Source organism: Falco cherrug, chromosome 16 (genome assembly GCF_023634085.1).
Source record: "Falco cherrug isolate bFalChe1 chromosome 16, bFalChe1.pri, whole genome shotgun sequence".
NCBI lineage: Eukaryota > Metazoa > Chordata > Aves > Falconiformes > Falconidae > Falco > Falco cherrug.
The window spans coordinates 3,025,724-3,040,337 of record NC_073712.1 but is presented as its reverse complement, the minus strand read 5'-3'; the positions used below and the strand labels follow the sequence as shown (position 1 = coordinate 3,040,337).

Genomic DNA, 14,614 nt, shown 5'->3' with positions numbered 1-14,614 from the left:
CTGTAACTGGGAGGTGATGGGAGGCAATTACCTCAGAGACTCTCATTACTGGAAGGGGAGCTATCCCCTCAGGTGCCCTTGTTACTGGGGGGGGCGATTACCTCAAGGACCCTCATTACTGGGAGGTCAGTTACCTCAGGGACCTTCGTTATTGGGGGCGTTAACCCTCAGGGACCCTCGTTACTGAGGGGGCCAATTACCTCAGCGCCTCTCGTTACTGGGGGGTGTCCCCTCAGGGACCCTCGTTACTGAGAGGATAGACCGCTGGTACTGGGGCTGTTCTTACTGGGAGGACTGGGGCGGCAGGGGGCGCCACCCAGCGGCAGCACGCAGAGCTACCCCTCCCGTGCCTCCGTGACGTCAAAGCGGCGCGCCGGCAGGGTCGCGGTCGGATGACGTCATGGTCTCGCGCGGGGGCGGCGCTGTCCCCGCTGTCCCCGCGGCCCCGCTGCGGCCCGGGCGGGACATGGCCCCGCGCGGCCGCCCCGCCGCCGCCGCCATGCCCAAGAGGGGCGCCCGCAAGCGCCTCAAGTTTCGGGCCGATGATGTGTGCTCCGAGCGCGGTGAGGGCCGGGCCGGAGGGGAGCGGGGCCGGGCCGGGCCTGCAGCGGGGCCTGGGAGCAGCGGGGCCCGGCCCTGCCGGGGGGGGGGCCGGCCTAGGCTGGCCCGAGAGCGGCGCCTGGGCCGGGGTCAGGGCCCGAGGGACGACGCGGCCTCGCCCGAGGGATCGAGGGGCCTGGGCCTGGCCTGGGCGAGGGGCGATGGGGACGGCCCAGGCTCAGCGGGAGGTGGATCTGGCTTGATGTGGGAGTGTGGGAACCAGCTGTGTTGGGCTGTGGAGGAGGAGCCTGGGCCGGGGGATCAGTCGGGCTGCGTGAGGCGCGGCGTGGGGCTTGGCGCTGGGTGAGGTGGAGGGAGGCAGAGACCCGGGCTGGGCAGGGGGGTGGGTCCCCTGGCCTCCTAGACTGTTGGGCGGGGGTAGAGGCCTGCTGGGGCTCCTGGCCTGCCGCTGTCTGCCTGGGTGCATTTTCCTGCTTGTGCATCTCCAGCTCAATCCTCTGTTCCTGTGGGGAGTGTCCCCTTGAGGGATTGCAGCTCTTAGACCTTCTATCTCCCCCCTTATAATCCGTAATCCTGCTGACGCCCTGTCTTCCAACTCTCCTTCAGTGACGGTGGCAGATTATGCTAACTCAGATCCGGCTGTTGTGAAATCTGGACGGGTGAAAAAAGCCGTGGCCAATGCAGTTCAGCAGGAAGGTGAGTCTACACTGGCCAGTTTGCCTTCCCCAGGCTGCCTCCCTGTTTGCTGGCCTCTGCATGATGTGGGAAACTCCCCTTCCATGGCCTGAGAAAATCTGTCTCATTTAGTGCCTGAAAACAAGTCTCTGTCTCTCTGCAGAGTGAGGTATTAAGGATCTTAGGAGGTTTTACAGAAAGCCTGTCAGAAGTCCAGTAAGAATTGCTGAGTCTTTGTTAGTGCCTGAAATAGAGGGTCTTTTTCCGTTAACTACCGGGTGTTACCTCATGCTTGAAACAGAAAATAACATTGATGGGAGTCTTTTTTACCTCCTGTAAAACTGTAGACAACTTTATTAGCAGGTAAAACTCTTTGCAGTGAGAATAAGATTATGATAGTTCTGGCATATTTGTTTGCCCCTCCCTGTGCTGTGAGCTGCAAGGTCTTTTGAGGGTGTTGCTGTTTCCTTGGTGAACTGTATAAAGGAGTTTCCTGGAAAGGTATTGTAATAAGTTGTTATCTACTTCCTCCTTGGTTTTTAGCTTCTGGGAACATTTGGAACCAACACACCCTGTTTGCTATTTGGGCCTCAACTTCTAAATGTAGCTGGTCACATGTGTTGCAGGTGAATGGTATTACATTGACAGTGACAACTGAACCCTTCATATAGGAAAACTCTTATTATATTGCTGAAATCTTACACCTTTAAAGAAGATATGCTCTTTGCAGGAGTGCCTGTCATAGGGAAACTGTATGGGGCAGCTATGCTGGTAAATACCCTTTTTAGCAGCTGTTTCTCAAGCTTTTAAGATCAGGGCACCTCCCTCTTCTGTCACCTCCTTTGGGAGGGGGTTTCCCTCTTCCCATTCCCTCCCCTATTCATCCTTCTGTATTCTGTTTCTCTGAGGCAGTGGCTCAAAGTATTGCCCTTCAGTATTATACCTGGCAAACTGTTGTCTTTTCTTTCTCCCTGGCCCACCACCCTGAGTCCTTGCATCCAGCATTACCTGCTTTGTCCATCTTAACCCCTCTCCTACCATCCTGCTCTGTTTCTGGCTCACCTCCATGCTATCTAGATGACTCCAGGTCACGGCAGTTCCCTGCCTACCCCTTTCTCAGGTCTTTGCAGTGCAGAATCACTGGGGCTTTCCCTTCCTTATGCCGGGGATCCTCTGGATCTCTCCTTCCCAGCCCCAGGGCTGTGCTACAGCCTTATCTGGTGCAGTCCTGACGCATGCTACAGCCTTATCTGGTGCAGCAGGCCACGGCCATGGGGATAGCAGGCAGCCGGGAGGAGATGGCAGCCTCTGCCCAGGGAGCTTTAACCTTTGGCCTCACGCACCTCCTGTCTCTTGGCTCCAGGTAAACATTGCACTTTGTGCAGCTGCCCGCACGTGGGGAGCCAACCTCACGGGGAGGGAAGCAAAGGCCAGGTGGAATTTTCCTGAGCTTTTTTCCTCCACATCCTAACCCCCAGGGGTGGGGTGGAGATTAGGACAGTGAGATGAAGGGGAAGTGCCTCTGCAAGGTTGCAGTGCAGTGTGATTCGGGACTTGTGTGGTCGACTTAGATGTTGATCTTTCCTTTGCAGAGTTTGATGGTTCCTGTTTCTAAACCTCTCTCTGAGTCTCTTGTCAGTTGCCCTCTCTTGCTTGGCTGTATTTGATTTCATAATTTACTGTCATTTGTGTTGACATCTATTTTTCTTTTTGCCTAAGAAAGGTCTTGTAGAGAGGGCGGTATGATTTGACAGCGAGGAATGCCACTGGCATGAATGTATAGTGTACAGTGTAAACTGTGCAAAGTGAGGCAGAACTGCTTTAGCAAAGCACTGAAGTATCTCTAGTCAGTGGGTACAATCAAGCTCTTTCTTAAGACTGTCTTCCCAGCTGCTGTCTTACCATTTCAGAACCTTGTTCTGTCATTAGAAATGAGAACATTTCTTGCCAGAGTTTGTTTAGTAAGTTCTCGATTTCCCCCAAACCCGCTGCTCTGTCCCTTTAATTCAAATAGCATGTCTTGCTCTCCAGTGGCTCTGGTGACTGTAACTGAAGTAGAAAACCATCCTGGGCTTCAGTTTGTGCTGGGTTAGAAAAGCTTTAGCAGTGCAAGCCTCCTCTGGTGTAGTCAGGTGCCTTTTCTTCACCCAGTACATTAGGTTGAAATTCAGCTTTCTTGAATTAATTCTACAGACTATTTGCAAAGCATTTGTAATGCTGTTACAATGTTGGTCGTTATGACAGTGCCTCATGCAGCTGTAATGTAGGACCACATCTTCCTTTTTCAAGGATGCCATTACTGCCTCACACGTGTATTTTTCTGCCCTAATGAGCCCTCTGTTTCCAGATCAAGTTTTAAAAATAATATTTCCTAGCGGGAGTGTGTCTAAACATCTCCCCAGAGGCAGCAAAACCCAAAACCAGCCCAAAACCCAACTCATTCGACTTGCTCTTTTCCTCATTAGGCCAGAGTCTTTCCCTTCACTGGATTCTAGGGTAAGTGGAGCTCCTGGGTGCTTGGCGCTCAGTTATATTGCTGATGGATTGTGTGTCATCAGCCACAGGATCTCTATTCTGCTGAGTAGGGCATCTTCTCTGTGTTCATAGAGCAATTACAGAGTAGGTGCTGGCTTTATACAGGCTGAGCAGTGGTCATTCAAAGAAGCTCTGGTGTGCAGGGGAACCAGTTAGCTCTGTAGAAAAAGAGCCTGTTGTTCTATTCAGTTGTAAACAGCTTCAGCTAAACCAATGGAATCATCTGCATAATGTGCTGTTAATCATCCTCATTGTTCATTCTTTAAAACAAAAAGCTGAATGATTATGTTTCCAGTTCTCTTACCCTTACTAATCTTTCTCTGACAAGGTAATCCTTGAGCCCAGGATTTACTTGCTTGTGTCACTCACCAGAAAGCTTTAATGCAGTTAGCATTCTTAGCTGTGGCAGTGGTTCCACTGAAATATCTCCTGAACTCGGATCACCTTTTCCTCTCTGCTATTATACTTACTGTGGTGTTGCTTGTCATTCTAGTAAAATCCCTCTGTGGTCTGGAAGCTTCTTGCGTTCCTGCTGAGGAAGTTCTCTCCGTGTCAGGAGAGTCTTGTGACAGCAGTGATGAAATGGATACAAAGGAAAGCATCAATGGGCGAACTGCATCTAGAAAAAAGAAGAGCAAAAGACACAAAGGTATGGTTGCCAGCTTCTCCTGGGGGTCTCTGTGGGGGCTGCATCTGCATCTTCTGCATGTGTGATGTTAATGTTTGCTATTTACAGGCTAGTCGTGGGGCTCTGGGGCGTTCTGTAACTTGTATGTGCACAAAGAAATGCCAAGGGTTAAATCACTTTTAAATCTGCTGGGACTTGGTCAGAGGTGTTGCCTTTTCACAAAGGCAGAGCCTTGGGCATGAAATCAAAGCCTGAGAGCTCATTGCCTTCAGTAAACTTCCCTCAACCTTGGAAAACAAATGCTGCCCTTCAAAAGAGTTGTGAAACTTTGCCACTGAACATGTTACTTCATTGCACAAGTTGGTGAAAGAAGGGTTTGCTTTAGGGGGGAGAAAACCACTGCTGCTTCCAGGATGTATTTGTTGGCAAAATACATTGTCTTGAGGATGTTTCCAAGGCTGTGGTTTGTTACAAATGAGTTTAGAGGGCTCTTCTTCCAGCAAGGGAATTTGGCCCTAGTGGCATCATTGTATCTTAATTCCAGGGAGATAGATCTGTCAGCATTTACACTGTGTGCAACTCTGTAGAAAGCAATTTGCAATGTAGTATAAGCAACACACTGTTCTGCCACACAGTGGAATCCTGCAGGAATTTCTAATAACAGGTTGCTTTCAGGCTGAGAATTAAAATTTTAACTTGGTTTCTTGAGCTTAAGAAAAACTTAATTTTATTAATGCTGATACTAATTTATGTAACGTGTCAACATCCACCACTGCCTGTAGGTGCCCAGCACTCCTCTGGGACAGGAGTTTAATCTCTTTTATTATTACATCCTTCAGAATCCTGGGAAAATAAGAATATCTGAGCAGATAGTTATGCAGGTTATGAGTCTGGAAGGGCAGTATTCTGTTCTACCACAGCCTTGTCTTACTTCTGCTACATGTGTAGGGAAGAAAAAATGGTAACGCACCAGTGGTGCTTCTGGCTGCACTCTGCAGTTCAGCAGTTGGGTAGTTTGATGGCTTGAGTCAGAGCTGAAAGAGCAAAGGGGACATTAAGCCCGTTGTGGGTGTGCCTGCCATAATTCTGTAGTGGTGTAGGGAAGTGATTGCATCCAGAGCTTTCTTTGGCAATGAACGTAGCAATAAAGTACTATCCTCATCATGTGAGGACAAAGTACTGCCCTATGTTATTAATCTGCTGTCTCGGGGTTAGATCTGGCACCCTCAAGTTCTTAAACACCTCTTTTTAGGCCACTTGTTTGCAAACCTCATAGCAGTTCTTCTGTTAGACTGTGTACAAGTTGTATGTTTTCTTTCTCTTTTCTTGATGTTCCTAATGCTTGGTATTGTTTAGTTATTTATGTTCTTTAAAAGTATTTTTTCTCCTAAAGTTGGAGCAATGGCTGTGGAAAAACATGTGGTGTTGACTTAAAAACACTGCAGGAGTGAAAAGAGTTTCTGAACCTTCAGTTCTGGTTGAGCAGTTCTGACACCTCCGAGAGTTAGAACAGGCCATTCTGTTCATGTGAATTGTGTTAAAAGTTTCCCATTCAAGAAGCTTTGATGCAATTACAGATTTAAAAAAAGCAACTGATTAGCCAGTTGCAGAAGAGATTGCTTGCTCTCCCTAGCAGAGCTCCTACAAAAATATCATGACCATTTGAACAAAGAATTGACGAGCTTGGCAATGCCTTAATATTCAGGGACTTCTAGTGTAAAGCATTTTTTGAAGACCTGTTAAATGAATGATTTTGATAAAAATGCATGAGCTTGGCCCTCCTTTGCATGAAGTTGGCAAATACAGAGCCATCCAATTTTTTACTGCTCCACTTAAATGTTACTTCTCAGCTGTGAAAAGTTCAAGCATTGAAACAGGGTCCAGAAAGGCTGTGGAGTTTCCATCCTTGGATACAGTCAGAACTTGAATAAGATCCTGAACAAAATTATCTAACTCATCCTGCTTTGAGCTGGGCTGCTTGGACTAGAGACCTCCAGAGAATCCTTTCAACCTGAATTATTATTTGAAGCTGCCACCTTGCATACTTGTGCAAACAGTGCAGCAGGGACAAGTGATGGCATATATACAGCAAAGGGAAAGTGTAATGGTCGTGGGGACGGGCAAGAGCACACTGAAGAAGACCGGGGGCAGTGATAATGAAGTTGTACTAACTCGGGTTTGTTTGGCTGACTGTGTGTATATATTGCAGTATTGCAGCTTCTTACCCTGTGCTACAGGTAGTAAAGCACATGCCTCTAGATGTGACTGATAAAGAGGTTCTTTACTACACTAACGTACCTTCATTGCATTTAGAAAATCCTGATGGGGGTGGCGGAGAAGAATACCCCATCGATATCTGGCTGTTGTTGGCTTCCTACATTCGTCCTGAAGACATTGTCCGGTTTTCTTTGATTTGCAAGAAAGCCTGGACTGTTACTTGCACTGCCGCCTTTTGGACCAGACTCTACAGAAGGTGAGACTCTAGAGAATTTTTAAACTATTTGTAGGAGGCTTCAGCAGTGACCAGCTCTCTGCAGAGCTGTAAATAGGGAAATAACTCCCTGCAGGCTAGGGTCCTATAATGTTTGCATATTGACATGGTGATGCAGGCCTTGTTTGGCCAGGGGTTGTGGTATATTGCATCTGCTTTGGGTCCGGAAATAGATCTATGTGGCATGTTCCTGGATGCTCTGTATAAAAATCTCAGAGCATTTTGTGCTTTTTTGCTAGCCATGGCCTACGCACTCCTGTTTGTAACAGTGTGCTTTGTGTGTAAAGCACTCAAAGTGTTTACAGTAAGGTCAGTGCCATTACCTTGCTGAAAACAGGCAGACATCCCTGATAGAAAACTTGCCCTGCCTCAAGCTTTGATCATGGCCACCTTCCTTTAATTTGGGTGACCTCAGAGAAACTAAGGTATTTTGAAGCTGTCTCAGTGGCAGAAGTAAGTTATAAATAAAGTAAGAGAAGAAGAGCAAAGAGGTGGTGAAAATGTGAAAGAAACCCTTCTGTCCTGTTGCATGTCAATTAGGGTTCCCTTCAGGACAGAACGTTTTCTTTACATTTCTTTGTCACCCAGGAGGCACAAGCAGCAGGAGTGCAGAGCAAGTAGCAGCCATGGTCATCCTCGCCTCTGGTTTTTATTGTGAATTTCCTTAGCAAAGGCTCCTTTGGCATCTGATCAAAGAACGACCCTCAAGCGCAGGCATTCAGATCGCTCAGGCAGTTGTTTGTAAGCGTGCTGTCAAGCTCAGCTAAAGCGAGTCCTTGAGAATCTGCTGGAATCTGCATGCAGGCCTTTGTGCATCCTGCAGCTAAAACCATGTGGTCTCTGGGCAAACTGCAAGGAGTTGTTGGGGAATTGTAGCGTGATAGGCTTATGTGTATGCTGAAAACCTCTCTGATGCAGGTAAAGTCTTTTAGACTGTCTTGTGATTTCATGTAGAGCAGTACAACACCCTTGAAGCACTCGGAGTTGACAAGAAGTCCTCTGATCAGATGTTCAGTTTTCTCTCAGCATTGATCTCTTCATAGCTCTCTCCTGCATGTCTCTGGCATTCTGACCCTTTAGCATGTGCTGGGTTTGTCGTTGGCTTTTCAGGCACTACAGTCTGGATGCGTACCTGCCTCTCCGCTTGCGGCCAGAGTCCATGGAGAAGCTGCACTGTCTCCGTGCGTGTGTCATCCGGTCGCTGTACCACATGTATGAGCCTTTCGCATCTCGAGTCTCCAGGAATCCAGCTATTCCAGACAGTACTCCCAGCACTTTAAAAAATTCCAGAGTAAGTGGAATCAGTAAGGACATTGGATATGTCAGAGATGTTGCTCTTCCTGCTTTTTGTTCTCTTTCTAAAAGAAAAATAGGTGATATTTAGACAGTGACCAGTGGAGCCTGGGTATAGGAGGGTTACTAATTGAATAGGGATTTTATAAGTGTGCTGGTTACTTGTATCTGTGTAGTTGCTACTGCAGAGGATTTTGGTTACTCTTCTGGGTAACTTCTGCCTAAGTCCTACCACAACATCTTTGTAATCAGCAAAAAAGCACTTCACTGAACATCAGAACTGCTAGGGATATTTGCAGCTCTCCCCGCCTCTGTTGCAAATTTGTTGCTGAAAGGAGGCTGCAGTAGGATCAGCTTTTATGTCTTCTGCTCTATTCTGACACTGTCTGCCAGAATACATCTTTTCTCTGTAGCAGGCATCTGGAGAGATGAGAAGTGACACCGATAGCCTCTGAAAGGGACTCATTTCATACTGCGTTCCTGTCGGTCATCCATCGACTTTGGTGTCTGGCCAAGGGAGGGTAGTGAGGTTGTGAGCATGGCAAGTGTGCAGAGCAAGTCTGCTTTGGGACTGGGGCTGCAGCTGTGTTGGGCTGTAAAGGGTTTGTCTCTGGTGTGGGCAGCCAATTCCCTTTGCTATCCCAGCTTGGAGCATTTGCATATCCATTCCTCTGTAATTGCTGTTGACCATTAACTCTGAAATGCCTGTGTCTCTTGTTTGGTTTTAACTTGCAACTGGCTGATACTTTGTGAGCAGCTTAAGCAACAATGTGAATTCTCCACCCTCCAAATCCAAAGTCAAAAACCTGTTGAATGAGGTTTTTGGAGCCAAACTGAAGTGCTTTTGGTTCAAGAGTTGTACTTTCTTCTCCATGCAAAAGAGAGCAACCTCATCTATCTGTACGGACATCTCTCCTTTCTTCCTTCCTATCCCTGAGTGAATACTGGGAAAAAAAAAAAGTCATACCACTCAGGGAACATCCAGCAGTAACACAAGGAAGTCGTGCTGCAGAGCAGGAGAAAAGCACGCAGTTCTGTGTGTAGTCTTATCTCTGCATCCAGAGCTCTTCATTCTCTTCCTGAAACCCCAGTTTGGGTATCATCTTTCTTAAAAAATAAAAAATAAACAATAAACGTTTCTAGGAAATTCCAACTTAAGCTTAGTCCTTCTGAGTCTAACTTCCTACCACTGCTCGGATCTGGTAGCGTGGCTGTAAGAGCTAGAAACCCTGAAGTGATGCTGGCAGGGTTGGCATTTTGGAAGCATACATGTTGACATCATAACGGCTTTGGTGCCCACTGCTAGTGCTTCTACTGTACTAACAGTTTGAGGAAGATTCTTGAAGTGCAGTCTTTTATTATTCAGCTTTTCAAAAAGGAAATTAAATGGTGACGAGGCTTTGTTAGAACAGTAGAGGTTTGACCTAATCCCTTGGAGCGTAAAAGGCCATCCTGAGTCTGGTCGTGCTGCACTACTGCGTTGCAAGACTCTGAGCTCCACCTGTGTTACTGTGCACAGAAATGCCTCGGCACAGTGGGTACAGAGGAGGATCTGACACTGCCTCCCCATGTTCTTGCTTTCATGGGCTTTGGTTATACCTTTACGGGTCGTTGAAACTAATGGCAAATGCCTACATAAACTGCATGTGGCAAGAGGAGACCCCAGGCCCGGGTGTTATCAAATCTAGCTTTTCCTCTTTAATTTCCTTTTTTCTTTCCCTAGCCTAGCTTGTGTGGGACACTGGAGCCGTTATGGTGTCAGCAGAAGTGTTTGCCCTTTAAAGACACCCCCATTATTTTTGGTGGAGCGGCAGGCCGTACGGCGCGTCTGAAGGGCAGGACGGCTGACCCGTGGACGACATCCTCTGCCCCTTAGGAGGTACTGACCATTTTGTGCTTCACTACTTGCCATGACCAAACAAGTTGCTAGATCAGGCTGTCTCTGCAGGTGAGCTACAAATGCCACTGATGGCAGCAGCATCTGCTGCTTACCTGAGTTAGCAAAGACCTGGAGAATTATTTTAATGGGAAAAAAACCTGAGGGCCACCTTATCCCAGGTGGAAGTGACTTGACACATTTCTGAGCTTGATTCCACATAGCTTTGGTGTTGACCTCATGAAGATTGTCAGGATAAAGGTCCTTTTTAGGACTCTTGTTTATGGATGTGACTCAAGAGTTTGAAGTAAATGGTCTTGTATTACCTGTAGTGTTTAATTATGGACCCCCCATGGTGGAAGCTGGCTTTGGCTTTATTTCATTTGGGGTCATGCTATCTTGGAATGAAATTAAATGTGTGCTTCACCCTGCAACCCAGTCAGGCTTTCTCTTGGCATGGGAGAGACTGTGCGTGGGTCATGGGGAGTTGTCTTTACTCATATTATTCTTCCTTTTCCTGCTGACATTGTTAAAAGATAAGACCAGCTGTGGTGGGCTGGCATCTGTGGTGTGGAAATGTTTTCAGGGCTGGTTGGACTGACTTGCTAGATTCTTTTCTCAGCTGTTGAAAGCTAGTTGCTTCTGCTCACTGTAGGCAGGGAATTTCCCTCCTGCTCAGTTCAACACAGGAGTTCTGCTGAAACTTCTGCTTAGAATGAGTGCAGCGTGCTGGCATGGATCCTGTGGACACACAGTGATAAGCAGATTAAATTGGAGGACTCCTGGTGTATGCCTGCATGGGAGGGAAGTACTGGTTAGTTCCGATGCTGTTTGAAGCCCTTTTCTCATTTTCTTTTAAAAAGGGACAGTAGGTTGATCAGGCTGTGCTATCCCGGCAGTGTTTTTATACTCTGAAGTATGACAGTTAGTGCTTAGTGATGTCAAGATCTTTTGACACCACGGTGGCTTAGGAACTTTCTCATCTGTCACCTCATAGCTCATGTATTGGTCTTTGCATTTCCCTCTGGATTCTCTCCTTCTTGATCCTTAGCCTGTTTTCAGTTGTTCCTTGCTTTAGTCTTGTTTGGGGTCCAGTTTAATGGGAGTTCTTGGTGGACGGGGGAAACAGGTGAGTTTGTACTGCTCATCTCTGCATTGTGGAAGGGGCAAATTGCACAACAGGATTTTTCTGTTTAGCACGTCAGTGGCCATGTGTTGTATCATCCAGTTGCATGATGAGTTGGCCAACTTGAAACTGGGAGATCTAAACTGCTGAGCCTGTTCTTCGAACATAATTAATTTGAATAAATGGCTCCAAACTGTTCCTATGTAATTGTGTTTGTAATTGGAAGCCTTTATGCTCTGCTAAAACTTACTTAAAGTGGTACCTCTAAGGGTTTCATAATTCTGTGTTTCTTGTTTTTTTTTTCCCCTCCACCGCAGTGTCTGCTTTTCTGGTGCAAAAAGATTGAAGGGAACAGACAAGAAGCAATGTGGGAATTCAACTTCAAGTTCAAAAAGCAGGTATGAAAGAAGAACCAGAATGGCTGTGACTTTTTTTGAAGCAGTAACGATTTTTTCTGGGTGGCAGTGAGGAAGGTGGAAACTTTTTATTCATTCAGACAATAAATGGAAACTCTGACTCCCATGATCAACTAAAGCACATTCTGAAACTACACTCAGTTTTCAGTCTGTATTACCAAGACATTTAGAATCCTACATTTTTATTTCCTCATTAGGTGTCCTTTCTCCACTGTAAGATGTGGATCACTTGTTACCCCAAATAATCTAATCTTTGGGTCGTTGCTACTGATTACTACCAAAATCCAGACTGTTTGGCTTTAGTGGTCAAAATGCGGACCAAAATCTGAAACTTCTTGTTTTACCATTGGAAAGAATTTTCCAGAGAAGTGAAAAAAGCCAACACTGCCAATGAAAACCTCCAGCAGTCTCAGGAGAAGCAAGGAGTTTCAGGCAACCTGGGGGATTCTGTAGCTTTCCCCTGTAAAGAAATGGTCCTGCAAGTTGCCTGTACTGAATGATGGTTTTTTGTTGTTTATATAATGCTCTGCCCAAACACATGGGAATGTGGTGAGAACCTGCTAGTCAGCACTGGTGAGAAGCAGCCAAGCTCTCCTCATAGGTTTCTGCTTAGCTAAATAAATTTCTCCCTCTTTCAAGTCTCCCAGATTTAAGAGCAAGTGTTACAAAGGTCTTCAGCCACCAATTCAGTATGAAGAAGTCCATACAAATCCGGATCAGGATTGTTGTCTACTGCAGATCACCACCTTTAACTTCATATTCGTGCCAATAGTCATGGGTATGACGTTTACCTTGGTAAGTGAGCAATCTGCCAGGCAAACTTTGCATGTGCGGTTTTTGTAAGGAGATGGAGAGGACACCTCTTGGGTGTTGTGTAAATCATGCTGCTGCATCAACAAACCGATTCTGGGAATCTTAAGGAGATTGGAATCAGAGGAAATGCTTAGGATCTTCTCAGTTTAGCTTCTGCTTTTCCATCAGCTCTTCGCTATTTGGATGTAGACAATCTGCAAGGAGCTGTGATTGTGCAGCATCTGGGGGCAGATGAGTTGTCAGTACTCCAGCAGGGAGTGCAAGAGGTGGGGATGCAGGAGAAGAGGAGGTCTTCCCTCCTCGAGAAAATATCTCTTTACCTCATGGCAATAAATTGTAAGAGCAAAAATCTATATGAGCAAACTCTTTCGATGTGTATGTGGTCCCTGCCTCGTGGGAGAACAGAGCAGCTTTCGAACAAACTTCCACACGCCGTGCTGCAGACGGCAGCAGAGCAGGTATGCTTAGGCAAGAGCAGCAGTAAAGCGTGGGGCAGCACCTGCGGCTGTATGTGGGAGTCAGGCTTTCAGAGTGACCTGGGCCCAGGAGAGGTTCAGTCTGGCTGCATTTAAGAGCCAGGCAGTGAGTTCCAGGCTTCCTCAGACAGCCACTTGCTTTCAGGTTCACTTCTGGCATTATTATTTGGGGTTGCAAGCCAGAGAGAACTGGTTTGTGCTGTAGATTCAGAGTGCAGCTCTGCCAGCACCTGAAATACCTCAGACTTGTACGATTTAGAAGAATTAAAAAAAAATACATATATATCTAAAAGTGTACTGTTAAGAACTCTGTGTGTTCATGACTGCTTTTTCTGAAGCACCTCCTGGTCTCTTTTCTTGCAGTTCACCATCAATGTGAGTACAGACATGAGGCATCATCGCGTGCGCCTGGTGTTCCAGGATGCCCCAGTTCGCAACGGCAAGAAACCTCGCCTTGACCAAGGAGTGCAGGTTGTGCTGGACCCTGTGCATAGTGTGCGGCTCCTGGACTGGTGGCACCCGCAGTACCCCTTCTCTCCAAAAGCTTAGTGCTCTCCTGACTCTGCAGGAGCCGGCAGGTGACTGAATCTGGCAGGCTGAAGAGAATTTCTAGGAACCAGGAAATCCTATTTTTATTTCTTAAATAAATTCTGCAGTCTCCTTGCAAGTGGTTGAAGCTACTGAGCTAATCTGTATGTATATAACTTCTGGTCAGTGATGGGCAGAGCTGAGTGTAAAGCAGAAACTATTTGTAAACACACTTTTATGTAAAATTCACATTTTATGATTTGAAAGGAGCTCCCTGGAACTGTTCATTTAAAATCCTTTTGGTGCTAATGAAAGTGGTCCTGTTTTCTGTTCGGGAGGAAGCAGGAGGTTTTGCTTTCCAGCTTTAGTAGGACCAGAAACAATGAACAGACAAAATGCATGTTTGTTTTGCTCCAGCAGGATTGCATTCAAACACAGTGTGATATTTCAGTGTCTGAGGAGCAGTAAGCAAAGCAGCGGTGATCAACAATAATGCTAATTCGCAGTCCAACAGACAGGAGTTTAAGGAAAGAAAAAAGCATAGATGATCAAACAAAGGAATTATTTCAAAGAGGATTTGTAAGGCAAAAGTCTGTCTTGAATTTAAAGATACTCCAGGTTCTCACAGTGATGTTTCCTCTTTGAAAAGAAGATCTAAACCTTTAAAACCAGAAGGTGCTTTTCAGAGAAGATAAACAGAGGGAGGGAGAGGGGATGGAGGGGGTAAACTGAAATAACTGAAGCAGTGATGAAGGACTTGCCTGTGTCTTATCTAAGAGCAGTGGAGTAGTGTTGGCCTGTTGGCACTGGAAAGCCTGGAGGCAGTCTGTGGTCTGGCTTTTGCCTAAAGAAATTAATTCCTGTGAGGAAGAAGCGGCCCTGAAACTTTCTGTGGCTCTGGGTTGACTGAGAAGGGAGAGGGGCAGAGAGGTTGGGCCCGTCAGGAGCACGGACTGTTGCGTCCAGCGTGCGTCGGGCTGGAGAGGCGATGGCAGGTGAACACCTTGCTGCTGCCAGCCGGGGGTCTGGTGGAGGTGCTGGAGTGCAGGTGGGCCACAGTGGGAAGAGTAACCCTGGACTGGGTTTTGCTGCCTGTCAGTGCTTAGCTCCTCAGACCTGTTTCGCATCACATCTTGTCTCAAGCGGGAGTGAGCGAGTGCTCTTCCATGCCTAATGTTTAGTGAAGCTCCTGGAAG

At 46.8% G+C, this 14,614-nt stretch overlaps 1 protein-coding gene across 2 annotated transcripts; it reads left to right on the top strand.

Annotated features, from left to right (window-relative positions):
- The first annotated feature begins 410 nt into the window (after positions 1-410).
- Positions 411-13,732, top strand: TMEM183A (transmembrane protein 183A). 2 transcript variants are annotated; one of them, XM_055727997.1, is made up of 8 exons: positions 411-563; positions 1,168-1,257; positions 4,265-4,420; positions 6,713-6,872; positions 8,001-8,181; positions 11,503-11,583; positions 12,241-12,396; positions 13,254-13,732. In XM_055727997.1, the coding sequence occupies exons 1-8, from the start codon at positions 467-469 to the stop codon at positions 13,437-13,439; spliced, it is 1,107 nt and encodes a 368-aa protein (XP_055583972.1). In that variant the 5' UTR covers positions 411-466; the 3' UTR covers positions 13,440-13,732. The 2 variants fall into 2 exon arrangements, with proteins under 2 accessions (XP_055583972.1, XP_014142155.1); XM_014286680.3 differs by lacking the exons at positions 411-563; positions 1,168-1,257 and adding an exon at positions 2,501-2,599.
- Positions 13,733-14,614: the final 882 nt, after the last annotated feature.